The sequence below is a fragment of the Tarenaya hassleriana genome, unplaced genomic scaffold (genome assembly GCF_000463585.1).
Source record: "Tarenaya hassleriana unplaced genomic scaffold, ASM46358v1 Cleome34, whole genome shotgun sequence".
Taxonomy (NCBI): domain Eukaryota; kingdom Viridiplantae; phylum Streptophyta; class Magnoliopsida; order Brassicales; family Cleomaceae; genus Tarenaya; species Tarenaya hassleriana.
Genome location: NW_010966542.1, coordinates 82,206 through 96,215, shown reverse-complemented (window position 1 = coordinate 96,215; position 14,010 = coordinate 82,206). Strand labels below are relative to the sequence as shown.

At 39.0% G+C, this 14,010-nt stretch overlaps 4 protein-coding genes across 5 annotated transcripts in view; 1 reads left to right on the top strand and 3 right to left on the bottom strand.

Moving 5' to 3' along the window:
* The first annotated feature begins 1,126 nt into the window (after positions 1 to 1,126).
* Positions 1,127 to 3,089, top strand: LOC104821620 (GATA transcription factor 1). Of its 2 annotated transcripts, none has more exons than XM_010552541.1 (2): positions 1,127 to 1,575; positions 2,212 to 3,089. In XM_010552541.1, exons 1-2 carry the CDS (start codon positions 1,426 to 1,428, stop codon positions 2,884 to 2,886), a joined length of 825 nt encoding a protein of 274 aa, XP_010550843.1. In that variant the 5' UTR covers positions 1,127 to 1,425; the 3' UTR covers positions 2,887 to 3,089. The 2 variants fall into 2 exon arrangements, with proteins under 2 accessions (XP_010550843.1, XP_010550844.1); XM_010552542.2 differs by having other exon boundaries at positions 1,482 to 1,924.
* Positions 3,090 to 5,374: 2,285 nt separating this feature from the next.
* On the bottom strand, positions 5,375 to 6,222 carry LOC104821619. Its single transcript, XM_010552539.2, has one exon. The coding sequence runs from the start codon at positions 5,943 to 5,945 to the stop codon at positions 5,511 to 5,513; it is 435 nt and encodes a 144-aa protein (XP_010550841.1). The 5' UTR covers positions 5,946 to 6,222; the 3' UTR covers positions 5,375 to 5,510.
* A 1,944-nt stretch (positions 6,223 to 8,166) lies between these two features.
* Positions 8,167 to 10,316, bottom strand: LOC104821618 (protein KRI1 homolog). The gene has a single exon (XM_010552538.1). The coding sequence runs from the start codon at positions 10,248 to 10,250 to the stop codon at positions 8,316 to 8,318; it is 1,935 nt and encodes a 644-aa protein (XP_010550840.1). The 5' UTR covers positions 10,251 to 10,316; the 3' UTR covers positions 8,167 to 8,315.
* Positions 10,317 to 10,574: 258 nt separating this feature from the next.
* Positions 10,575 to 14,010, bottom strand: part of LOC104821617 (glutamine--fructose-6-phosphate aminotransferase [isomerizing] 2-like) — a 5,906-nt gene continuing 2,470 nt past the window's right edge. Inside the window, exons 5-11 of the mRNA XM_010552537.1 lie at positions 13,388 to 13,552; positions 12,826 to 13,186; positions 12,482 to 12,732; positions 12,268 to 12,382; positions 11,753 to 12,008; positions 11,504 to 11,672; positions 10,575 to 10,950 (exon numbers count right to left, since the gene is read on the bottom strand). Coding sequence (XP_010550839.1) covers positions 10,867 to 10,950; positions 11,504 to 11,672; positions 11,753 to 12,008; positions 12,268 to 12,382; positions 12,482 to 12,732; positions 12,826 to 13,186; positions 13,388 to 13,552 — 1,401 coding nt within the window. The 3' untranslated portion in view covers positions 10,575 to 10,866. The remainder of the gene's footprint in view (positions 10,951 to 11,503; positions 11,673 to 11,752; positions 12,009 to 12,267; positions 12,383 to 12,481; positions 12,733 to 12,825; positions 13,187 to 13,387; positions 13,553 to 14,010) is intronic.

The following is a 14,010-nucleotide window of genomic DNA, read 5'->3' as shown; positions in this document are numbered from 1 at the left end:
ACATGGTCCATAAAGAGAGAAACACCAATTCCGAGAGACCCTGCTAACAATGTGGCCACCACTCTATTGATGCATTTGGAGAATGTGGCTCCTGCATCACATGGTGGAAAACACGATCGTTCAATTTTTCAGGAAACTAGGGTTTTGGGAATCATCTAAGGAGATGTATTAGGTTTGAGTTTTACAGTATATATGTATATATATGCATGTTGTGGATTGGCATGAATGGGATAAGATTGTATATTACCAATATTGGAGTCAAAGACAACGACAACGGTCATAATAGCCCACATAGCATTCCCTCCAACACCTTCATACAAGGGTCTCAAAATTTATATACATACAAATATATAAATATATATGTGTATATTTATATATATATATATACAAATACAAATATAAACATATATATATACAAATATATATACATATACATATACATATATACAAATATATTTACATATGTGTATGTGTGTATATATAAATATATTTGTATATATATATATATTTGTATAAAATTCCAATTTATACAATATATATTTTTTAAAATCTATACGAAATTTAAATTTATATACATACAAATATATAAATACATATATATGTTTATATATGTATTTTTTATTTTTTATTTTTAGGAAAATTTTTATTTTTTTAATTTGCGCTGACATGGCAAAAAATTCTACGTGACATGCCACGTGAGTCGCCACGTGGTATACCACGTGAGTCGCCACGTGGCATGCCACGTGAGTCGCTACGTGGCATGCCACGTGAGCCGTCACGTGGCCTTCCACGTCAACAATTAATTGATAATTTTAGATTATGTAGTTAATTGTACTAAAATTAGATAATTCATGTAGATATTTAGAAAATTTGTTAATTAAGTATAGATATTTATCAAATTAAAAATTCGTAAAAAAAAATATCACATTTTGATAAATTCACATAGGAAAATGTCATTTTCCCTTCCAATGGGAAGCGAAGAAAAGTATCGATGGGGGCCTCTATCATAAGTACGGTGCATCTTCCTTCCATCTATGGGGTCCACATGTAACAAATTCAAAATAACCACTCAATTTTCACCGAAATTACATCTTTGCCATCGCATCAAACCGTTGATATTGGGTTTCACGGCAACGGAAGTGTACCACGTAGCAGCTGATTATAACGGCAGTGTACGTTATAGGAAAATGTAATTTCAAAAGGGGAATTAAAAAGAGAGAATTCATTTTCGTTACATCCACTTAACCTCTTCCTTCCAACCAAAATAATAATAATAAAATTAAAAGTGGAAAAACCCTAACGCCTGTGGTGATATTTTGGCGGAGGAGGAGAGAGAGAGATAAAACTCCTTTTGTTCTTCGTCAAACCGGTTTCTCTCTCTACGAATCAGCGGACGAATATTTTCCCTCCTTCAATCTATCGACAATGACATGGGATTCTTTCGACATGGATGATCTTCTGAACTTCTCCGACCCCGAGGAGGAAAACGTCGACGCGGACGAGAAGCGGCCGCCGGCAAGGAAAAAGATTCTTCGGCCGGCGGATTCATTCGGCCTTGTTGACCCCGGAGACCCCGTAAGTCTCGAAACCTTGTCCGTTCCGTTTCTCTCTCTCCCTCTGTACGGCGAGAGAAGAATGTTTCGATAGCCATTTTTGGTCCGACGGATTCGACTCGGCGGAGGCGACTGAGTCACGGCCTAGTTATCTGGTGGTGGGGCTGGTTGGCTCAGCCGGGTCAGAAGTCGGGGAAACGCGTCTTCTTTATCCTTGGTTGGTTTGACGTGCACGTCATGTGGTGGGTGGGGGCGTTGCCTGCCGGTTCGTTCCGATTGAAACGACGCCTTTGCCCTTGGTGCATCTTTTGGAAACTCGTCAAACCCATGGTTTTCGAGCCGGGGTTATTGGAGGGTATTTTTGGAAAATGGTAAATATTCCGGTTGGGTCATTGTTCATGAGCTGTTTCTCACGTGATGGGTGAGCCACCACAATAAATTTCAACTTTATGAATTTTCTTATTATTCCCGCACCTATTTTTTATTTCTATAAAAAATCGATTCAGTGAATGACAAAATTGCCCCTCCTTTGTCCTCACCCACCATTAACTCGGCGGGCAACTCACGACCCCCCACGTCGCGTCCGAGGCACAGGGTCAGCTTGAACGTGTTATTGAGTTAACTCGGTCTGACGGCTTTTTCTTTCGTATAATTATAGAAAATTGTTGAGGAAGAGGACTTGGAGTGGATTTCGAACGAGGACGCATTCCCTCTGTTCGAAACATTCGTCGAAGCATTGCCGTCTGACCAGCGGCTCCGCCTCATGTCGTCGGAGAACGTGGCGGCGTTTCAGTTCAGTCCGATTACCGTACTCGAGACGAGGAGCTGTAGCTCTACCAGTCTCACCTCGACGACGACAACCACAACCACCAACAGCAGTGGCTCGTGTGACGGAAGCGAGGCGGCGACCGCAGGTGGCTCTACGGCCATCATGAGCTGCTCCGGAGGCCTCAACGTTCCGGTGAAGGCTAGGAGCAAGCGCCGCCACCCGACACGCGTCGACCTCCCCAGTGTGTCGACGCACCACGTGGAGACGCCACCGAGGAAGAAGCGGGCTTTGGATGCGTCGGGGAGGAAGTGCACGCACTGTGGTTCGGAGAAAACGCCGCAGTGGAGGGGGGGACCGGCGGGGCCGAATACGCTGTGCAACGCGTGCGGCGTCAGGTTCAAGTCCGGGAGACTCGTGCCTGAGTATCGGCCGGCGAACAGTCCGACGTTCTCGCCGGGGTTGCATTCGAATTCTCACCGGAAAGTTATGAAACTGATGATGCAACGGCAGCAAGTAGGAAAGTCGTCATCGCCGGCGACCAGGAAGACTGTGAATAAAGGGTAGGACGGTTTTGTTCTTTTTTCGAACCTTTTTTTAAAAAATATTTTTAAGGTCTTTTTAGGATTTTGTAGTTTGGATTTAGTTTTTTTTTCGGTAATTAGTGAATGAATCGAAATAGTAATCCTCTTGTTCGGATGTTTGTATGATATTTTTTCAAAAAGAAAAAAGAAAGAAAAGAAAGGCCACATTGCTTGTGGATTTTTTAATGTAAAATCTTTTCACATGCATATGTATTTATTTATTTATATGTTGGTAGTGAATCTTCAAACACTCAATTATCTATCTGGAAAGATATTGGTTGCAACTTTTTTAAAACATATAACTGGATTTAAATACAATCTATTATGGAAATAACTGATTTTAACGAAAACTTTTAGAATTTTTCTAAATATAATTTTTATTATAAAAGGTTTTAATTGCTTTTTAAAGGAAAAAAGAAATTCGAAAACTAAAAAAACTGAGTCGAAAAATCAAAAAATCCAAACCAAGAATCAAAACTCGCTCGAAATGTTTATACTTAGATCCGATGCTTATTTTAGAGTAATTGTCACAATGTGAATATACTTTAAAGAAAACATGTTTTAGTATTGGTTTTTAGGATGAATTATGTATAAATTATATTGATTGCAAGTACACAGTAAAAAAATCTAAAAATATGTGGGGAAAAAAAATTGAAAGATGATAATGATAAGGGAAGTTAATGATAGTTTTCATTCTCCTAATTTGTTTTTTTCTTTAATTTCTAATGATTTTTTATCCGCCATTAGTTGTGATGCAACTAAAGTTTTAGTTGGGAATTACATTTACATTAAAATTAAAATAGCTTATAAGCCCATAAAAGTGGTACCATATAGATCATCTATCTATGTAGGATATTGTGAGAGAGAGAGAGAGAGAGAGAGAGAGAGAGAGAGAGAGAGATCAAATACCAAAGGATGGGCCTGCTTTTCATGTTGGGCCTCAACTAATAATCCCTCACCCCAAACCCAACTCTCCTTTTATTTATTTTTGTTTTTTTTTCCTTCTCTCTTCAAGATTATTCAGGTACATTAAAATTGAATAATAAATTTAAAAAATTGATTGACATAATTATTTGCGAATCAAATCAACAGAATAGAAACTAAAAGTCAAATCAGATATGAAAATTACAGAAAAAATTAGTCGAAAACGAAAATATCTTTAATTTTTAAAAAAATGAAAACTTAATCCAAATCGAATTTGAACAATATCTAAACCGAATTAATTCTGATAAAACTAAAAGGATATATTTTTCCAAAATCAAAAGTTGTAAATTCGAAAACAGTTGAATCAAAATCTGAAATATTATACATTGATTTTTACTTGATCAATAATTTGTTGATACACACAATCTTATTAAATTAAATTTAATATATATATCCAAATAGTAAAAATACAAAGCCATGATCATTAATTAATAGATATGTATGAACATGTTAGTAGTGGTAAAATTGATAACATGAATATATATAGATACAGATAAAATGTGCAAGTAAGAATTATCCACTGTGAATGATATGGCATTCCATAAGAGAAGTGGATGTAGAAATCAGACACAATCCATGAAGTGTCTCCATCGTCGATTCCATGTCTGAAAACAAAAACACTGAGTTGTTGCTTTTCATGAACATATATACAATATATATATATATATATACTTTTTTTTTATGAAAACAATATATACACACGTATGTATATATCGATCGTATATGTAGAGTTGTTGCTTTGTGATACGCTCAAGTATTTGAGAGTCCGACATTGATGTTTCCTTTCTCCAATCTTAGCTGCTTCCATAATGGGGGTTTCCATTATGATGAACCAAAACCAAAATGGGTTCGATAGTTGTGGGTCAAGACAAATATTTCAACTTGGTTTATTTATTTATTTTTTTAATCTAAAATAAATTCTCCTTCTATTTTACATTCGGATATTTTTATAACTTGAAATTGCTAGAAATATTTTTTTAGTAATTAATAAATTGGACCTATAATTATAAAAAAATTTCTAGACCCATTTATATAATAACCATAGTATTTTACTTAATAAAACCATTGTAAATGTAGTCAATGTGATGAAGTAAACTAATTTCTGAATCCAAGACAGTAAACTAATTTCTTCTTCTTCTTCTTCTTCTTCTTCTTCTTCCCAATTGTAATTAACGTTTAGTTTTTAAAGGCCATAAATTATATCATACAGAATAGTTAATATTGCATTTAAGCTTTGAGATTGATGATGATGACTTCACGAGTAGTGAAATACAAATCATCAGAACAACACAAGATGAAGTTTATATGTATATATATTATATATATATAGAGAGAGAGAGAGAGATGTTTGATTCAAATCTAGACACACCACTATCTTTAGATAAAAGGGTAGAAATATATATATATATATATATATATATATATATATATGTATGTATATGTATATATAACAATGATTTAGACCATGATTAGGACAAACAAGTACAATATCCGAGGGTTATCTTTTCCTATAAGAACATGCATATTAGTAAAATCAATACTATACGATCATCTGATGCGTGATATTGAAATACGAGTCAAGAATTCATATATATATATATGTGTATATATATAACACAACATTTAAAACCAAGAGAAATCCTTGATCCAATTAACTTCATCACTACTAAAATAGAAACCATCATCTCTAACCAACCAAGAACACTTCCTAGTCAAACCGCATCGTCGACTGTCCCTCGGAGCCCTGAACGCGTCGAAGCTCTTCCTCCTGGAATCCCATTTCGTGGTACACAAGTACTCTCTTGCTCCCCACAACTCAATCCTGACCGTCCATCCGAAATCATCTCCCTCCTGAAGCGCACGACCACCGAGATCACCCCGCTCCGTGGAGCACCAGATCACCAGAGGAAGTGACGAGTTGTCTCTAAACCCGTTTATGACACGGACGTCGAACTCCATCCCAAGTAACATAGCCTGCGGTTGAACCATCGACGTGAATACGATCGTTAGAGAGATGAAGAGAAAGAGAAGAATGATTCTTATTGCTGCAGTTCTCATGTTGCTTCTCTCTCTCTCTCTCTCTCTCTCTCTCTCTCTCTCTCTCACGTGTTTCTTAATCTGTAACAACTGAATATGCAGATAGATATAGATGGTATGCTCCTAATGTAAAAACGATATAGACATGCATACATATATACATATATATGTATGTATATGCTTGTAAGGGAGTGTTAGTGGCGCCAGATACTTTTCCTTGGGAAAAAAGCATTGGCATTGATAATACTACAAATTTTATTTTAGTGCTTATATATGAAATAAACCAAATAGATTTTGGTAGACCCAATTTGGTTAGATAGTTATCATGAGGATTGTTTCTTCAACATCTTTTAGTTTAATGTTATATATGAGATATTTGATATATTCGAAGGCATGGCTACCTATAGGTCCAAAAAAACGTGTCAATGTCGGTGCAAAAGTAAAATCGAAATCAAATGAGTTAATGGATTATGGTTATAATTAATTAATGAAAGCAATACCCTTTCAGAAGAAACACGCGTCCAATTGATTGGAATACACATGTATATATAACCAAAAAAGAAATATAATGAAAGATCGATCTTGGCGTTTTGGTAAAATGGAATTAGTGCAGAAGAAAAGTATATATTGTGCCATCACCATCAATGTGCATGTTCATGTTTTGGATAGAGGTGAGAGAGAGGGGATAAATAGTTATATGCTGTATATATATAGATAGGGTTTATCCCTTGTTCACGTCAAACATCAAGAACTCGACCGCTCTTGGATCATGATGACGTCTACATACCAAAATGTCGTGTTAGAGTCGATACAGATTGGTTTTCTTTGAATTATTATTTTAATTTTTTTTTGGGTCATTTCTACAAAGAATTCGAAAAATGGGTTTGGAGGGTCTCTCTCTTGTTAATCGTTAAAAATAAAATTTAAAAAAGAAAAACATTGATATTACACTGAACCACGAACTCGACCAAAGAATATATTGATCTAACCAGTCAACCTCTAATGTACTTCGTCGTACCAAAAAAAACTTGGGTTTGTACGGAAACAAGGACAATTTGTTGTAATTTTTTTCAGACAAGGGTTTACTTCCAAGGTTGGAGCGTCTGTACGCCAAGGAAACTGATGTACGGTACGGTGTTATTAGGTTAGTTCATGAAATCCGTACATACTTAACCGTACACTACTATTGGGATATGAGAGAGACGGTTAGACACTTCACAGAGTTAGCGTTTGTATAATATAACCTATAGAGATAAAATGTTTGGAAATTTTACGCCGTTTTCATCGTGAGATTTAGTAATACGTTTGCATTTGAATGTTGAGGAAGAGCTTTGGTCGGTCGGTCTACGACAAGACAATGCCTCCCCCTTTACTTCGTACACGGATCCATTATCCAACGTGCATTTCGGTTTGGGAATTCAGTTCCAAATCGGTCCCAATCGAAATTGAATCAAACCAAATAATATTTGGTTTGGGAGTCGGTTAACAACTGTTTTGAACCAAACTAATACTAAAACCGTACTACACCGATTAAAATTCGGTCATAATCGTGTCGATATCGATACCCGAGATTCGACTACGCGTGGAATTTCCAAATGTTGGGATGGATATCCACAGATTATCGAGTTGACAAGGGGTGAGGCTAAGAGCGCGTCGGCACGAGTAGTCTCGTCTTGTGAAACCGTAAGGAAAGACGCGAAGGGACAGGGCGAATGGAGAGACTTGCTTCATCGCCTCCGCCCTAAAAGAGCCCTTGAGACAACGAAACGACTAAAGACAACAAAACCCTAACCCATGCCTCATCATCCATCATCGCTCCCTCACCATCTAAGTTCTCTTCGGCACCCGGCACTTTGGAGTCAGTTCAAACTAGAAACAAGGTTATAGCCATCATCAGACCTGAACTGGTCCCGCCAATGGACGGGACCGACGGGTACAGAATTTCGAGTACCCAACTCGTGGACCAAGTCGGGTACTCGAAATTTTGGGTTCCCGTGTCCATCCCTACATCGGAAGCCGTTCACCAAAGCAATCTCGGAGATGAGAAATTCGAGTTCTTGTTCGAAGAGGAGTTAGTGGGTTTTGTGATCGAGTGAGATCCTTTGAGGTTCAACGATTGTCTACCGTGTTGCGGAGATGGGAGGACGATCAAGGTCTCATTTCTCGAACTGGATTGCGGTTTAGGGTTCATCTGAGGGATCCAAAAAGGAAATTCGGCGCGATGGAAGGAAGAAGATGATGGTGCAAAGTTGAAACTAACAGTGATATTTATTCATCACAAAAGCAAAAGTTCATGCCATTGAACCGATCAAAAACCAAAACTCTCCAAACCTGACGACAATGGAGATAGAATTCAGGGAATGAAAACAGTAACGAGGGTCACCAAAAACATCACCTTTTAGTTGATGTGTTATCTCCAGCTTTCTGATAACCCACCAATCTTGAATGTGACGGCTTCAGTTCCGATTGTCTTCGTCTTCTCTTAGCCTTTCTCGATAATTTACTCTGATCATCCTTGCCTTCTTCACCTCCTTCTTCTACAGTTTGCTTCTTCTTCTCTTCAGATTTCGGTTTCTTCTTGTTCTTGTGACCGCTCTTTTTATCCCTGAGAAGCTCCTTGATCTTGAGCTTCTGCTCGTGTTTCTTCGTTTTGGGTAACTTCCACTCCTTTTCCTTGTAAGGAGCAATCTTCTTCAGAGACACAAACTGGTTCAGTTCCCTGTCGTCTAAGGCAAGTACCTCCTCTGTCTCCAACCCGAATCTGTTGGGTTCTACTTTAGCATACTTAAACCTTGTCTTCAAGTCTCCAATCGTATCCTCGTACTCCAGCTTGTAATACTCTTCCATCAAAGCTTCCTTGGCTCTTTGCACGAGTGATGCTTTTCGTTTTCTCTTCCTTTTACTCTCTGTGTTCTCCTCTCTCAGTTCTTCCCCTTCCTTCTCCTCCTCCTCCTCCTCTTCTTCTTCCGCCCCTTCATCCAATTCCTCGTCCCCGATATCGTCTTCTTTCTGCTGTAGTGTCTTCTCTCTCGCAGCTAAGAAACCATCCCCGGGCTTAATAACATCCCAATTCTTTGGAAGTCCGAGTAACTCATCTTCCTTTTCAAAGTCGGGTTTCTCATCTTCATCCTCTTCGTTTCCAAAACCAGAGTCGTCCTCACCATAGTATTCATCATCAAACACGGCTTTCATCATCTTATCGTACTCATCGGGATCAAACTCGTCGTCCAAATCCTTCGGATTGATGGGGCATTCGTCCCCTTCCTTAAAACCGGCAATAGAGAGCACCTTCTTCATCTTCTCCTTGATCTCCTTCTTCTTGACGTTCTTCAGGCGCTTCAGTTCTTCCTGCCTCTCCATCTCTGCAATCCTCAACCTCTCCTCTTTGTTTTTCCTTTGCGCCTTCCTGGGATTCTCCTTATTCCTCACCGAATCCTCCACTTTCCTCGGATAATTCTTTAGCGCTCCTGCATCTTCCTCTTCATGCCTGAAGTTAGTCTCGTACTCCTCTTGCCTCTCCAACTCACCTTCATCCTGCTCCAACTCGTCCAATATATCTTCATCCATCAATGCCTTCTTACCCTTTCCATCCTTTTCCTTCCACATCTGTTTGGTGAAGAAATCTCTCAAGAATTTCGTGTTCTCATCTAGTTCTGCACCCTCCCCAAAATACTCGTCCACTTTCTTCACGAACACATCATCAACCTCCTCAAGATTCTCACTTTTTGATTCTTTCACTGTCAAGAGATCTTCACCGTCATCATCATCCTCGGCCTCTGCCTCCTCCACCGCATCAAGCAAAGCTTTTCTCAGTTCCTCTTGTTCCTCCGCATATGTCTTAACCTTCTCTTCCACACTGACATCAAAGTCTGGACCTTCCTCCATCAAATGCTTTGCCTGAACATCTTTCAATAGCATCTTCTTCTTCTTCTTCTTCTTCTTCTCCTTATTAGCGTCCTTCTCATCCTTCTTACCTTCCTCATCACTCTCGTCCTCTCCACCTTCTTCGTCAGACCCAAAAAGCATAACATCTTTGTTCTTAAGCGAAGGGTCCTGTCTCCTTACCTTGATCAACGAATCGAAGAACTTGAGGTCTTTCACAGGATTCCCAAAATCTTCGTCGGGTTCATACTCTTCGGAAGACTCGTCGGAATCGTCCGAGCTGGAGATGTCACCTCGCTTCTTCCGCTCCTCGTACTTCTGGAGATCCTGGCGGGTCCTGTTGTACTCCAACCTCCGACCGTAATTCTCATCGACCTCGATCTTAGAGATGTCTTCGTTCTGGGAAGAGTCGTCGTCGTCGTCTTCGAACAGCTTCGGCGCCATCTTCCTAGGATTTCAACTGTCCGAAACGGCGGGTCCGTTTCCGAGAGGCTAGGGCTTTTTGGCGAGTCGCGGCTAGGTCTAACTCTTGTGTTTACTTATATCTTGCTTATTTATAATTTGTAAAAAGAACCCTTACAGTTTTAAATAATTACGAATTTGGGCCAAACTCCTTAGAGATTGTTTTCGATCCCACAGTCAATTTCAGAGACTTTTCTTTATACATGACTAAAGCTGAATTCTTTCTTTACTGATTTATGAATTATACAGTTTAAAATCTGACGTTTTCAAAATTTTAAAACTTTATAAATATTTTTTTTTATCGAATTAAGTAAATCTAAACATTTATGATTTGAAGAAGCTAACACTTCTCATCAAGACCCATCTTACTGACAAAATACACAACAAAAGCATGAAGTTGTGGGATACCTAATATGAGCCTGAAAGATAATCAGAACAAGCCAATGAAACCGGAGGGTTTTATTCCTACTTCATTTACAATAAAAAGGCTCATATAATAAGCTTATGGAGAGGCTAAAACCCGAACCCGAAACTCCAAATGCGTGGGAATATCGTACAACTCGAGACGGGTAACTCCCCGTTTTGTTAGCTTAAGCTTTTATTGAGTCGTGACACTCTTGGCGAGGTTCCTCGGCTGGTCTACATTGTGACCTCTCAGAACTGTTAGATGATATGCCAATAACTGCACCATGCAAAACAAGCAACTTGGTTTGTTTTATTTGTGTGCAATAAGATAGAGCAGTCAGAAAATCTGAAATTCGTATACTGGTTTTGACATGAGATGAGATCGGATTTTGTTATTAGGGAGGGAGACCCGAAAATCGGGTTCCGGTGACATGGGTATTGCACACGGGTACCCTAAATTGACCTTTTTACCTCTAGGGTTTAAAGAAATTACGTAAAAGAAAACCTAGGATCTTGAATAAAGCCTCGAAATTTAGAAAATTTTGGGTACCCACTCAAACCCCATAGTGTAAGATAAGTATTTGGAAAAGAAAAATGAAGTTTTGTATTTGAATCTTCGAATATCCGTAGATTCTCGAAAATGATTTCGGGTACCTGACCAAAGCAGTCCCGAGATCGGATAATATCTCATAAGATCCGAGACATTTAGATTCGGGTTCGAATAATCCGAAGATCTCGGATACCCGACACACGTCCAGGCATGAGTAAGTGTGATGGTTTTGCTTTAGCTTCAAGAATGCAGTTTTAAACTGATTCAAGTAGAGATTTACCTGTAATGGAAGGATGTTAACAACGGGTTGAAGACAGTCTTCGACTTGAGGGACCTCAATTGCTCGACAGGATCCGCTGGGGCATACTGAAGCACCATCTCCCTTTGAACACATCACTATTAACCGTCCCTTTCGTGCGTGAAGTTGCTGAATTACCGACTGTTGTTTGCTGTCAACAACTAGGTCATATCCGTTAATACCCGTGAAAATATCTTGGTTCTTGATTTTCGGTTACTCGAATAAACTAACCTGAAACAATTATCCCGAGTAGCTATCACAACAATCGGGAGATTCTCATCGACCAAAGCAAGAGGGCCGTGTTTCATTTCGCCGGCAAGTAAGCCTTCACTGTGCATAAGAGCAATCTCCTTTACTTTCAATGCCCCTTCTAAAGCCGTTGCATAGTTGTATCCTCTGCCAAATACAAGAAGTGACTGCTCATCTATTAGCAGCTTTGCGAGTTCCTTCATTTCCTGGTCTAGCTTGAGTACTTCCCTCGCTTTATCTGTCCAAAAAAAAGGAAGTTCAAACTCCAGTAAAAAAAAAACTAGCAAATTCATTCGGTATTTCTTTTGAATATAGGCCCGATAACAGTTAAGGCGGCATAATTTCTGTATCGAAACTCGTTTTGTATTTTCATCAGAAGTAGTAATGAGAATCAGAGAAATTTCCGAGATTGCTCTCTCTTCTCCTCTGTTTTACCAGTTTTTTCCTCGCCAGCCAAACACATTAGATTGAACCGTGATAATATCTACTAAACTTACTGGGTAAGTCAAGTAGGCCCTCGATTATGGCTTCCCGTCTCGCTTGGTTGGAAATGGTGTCCCCTCCAATGGCTAGAGCTACCATAACCATCACTACAATCTGACTTGTATATGCCTGATAACAAGGAAAGCATATCAGATTTTACCTTCCGAATCCAAAAGGATTAGCCAAAGATCAGAATGAAGAGACCTGTGAGCAATGTTTTATTATTACCTTTGTGCTCGCAACACCAATCTCCGCCCCGGCGTTTATGTGGACACCACAATGAGTATTTCTAGCTATTGCACTCCCGACAGTGTTGGTTACACCGACACATAATGCACCGTTTTTGCGAGCATATTCCAAGGCAAGTAAAGTGTCTGCAGTTTCACCAGATTGACTGACAAAAATGGCAGTGTCCTCTCTGTATATCGGACCTTGTCGGTCCAATAAATCACTAGCAATTTCCATGCTGACTGGAATACCTATTTGTTGCATAGATTAATGAATAATCTTAAATTGGCAAAGTTTATTTAGATCATGAAAGACACATTCACCAAATGAATGACATCAATTACCAGAGAGTTCTTCAAGGATGGGTCTTGATGCAAGAGCAGCATTGTAACTTGTTCCACATCCGATAAAAACTATGCGTCGGCTACGCCTTATTGTTTTGAGGTGATCTTTCAAACCACCGAGGAGGACGGTCTTCGATTTGTATGAACCACCTCCTCGTATAAGCCTGCCTCTCATCGTAGTTGTTAAAGATTCTGGCTGCTCGTGAATTTCTTTCTGCATATAGTGCTCGTATTTTCCCTTGTTGATTTGCTCTACCTCCATCTCAAGAACAGATAATGCGCGTTCCACTGAAGCGGGTCTAGATAAACCACCTTGCCTTCCCTTCTCATTTGCAAACTTGAGGATCGAAACACATCCATCCTGTTAGGTGCAATTAAACATAATGCAAGTGGTGAACCCTTATCGACATTGATCTTTCTTACATTTAATTAATTGGAATTGTTTGCCATAGGCTAGTTTTCATACTGTTCAGTATCCATACTTTCATTGAAAGAACATAAAAATGGCTTGGAACCAAATGCAGATCGAGCAGAAGACACATTGATATATGCAAATCCTTACCTTGAGATGAACCACCTCTCCATCTTCGATCACTAAAACCTTCTTTGTGTGCTCAACAATAGCATGTGCATCACTTGACAGGAAAAGTTCTTTAGGATGCTCGCTCTTGGAAATGAAGTGGGAGTCTTGGAAAACAGCATTATCGTTCCGGTCTCGAGCTAGCTCCTAACAAAGCATTGGGTAGTGAGGTTACTGCAGCAACTTAGGTACTTGGAGAAATATATGTCTCCGCACAAGAAAATCTTCAATTAAATAGCAGCCCAATTCCTCTTTATATTAGCAAAAAAAGTTACTATTGAGGGGAAATGGGGGGAGGGAACTAGAACCATCACTGTCCAGAGATGTAAGCCAGTTTAAAAATTTAATTCCATAAACACAGGAAGCAAGGTGAAGTAACACTGTTCCTATTTTGGTTTGAGGATCTAGACATAAAGATTTAAGAAGAATGCAGTAAACAGACAAAGACTTTTGAATTTCTACAAATATACAGAAAAACATGAATGAAAAACTTGAAAGCAATGCCTCTTTTCAGTGTATATATATATTGTCCAGATATAGATAGTGCATGGCTTTCATATAAAGATCCATCTGCAGCCCACGCAAGATTTGTACATTTTCCCTAC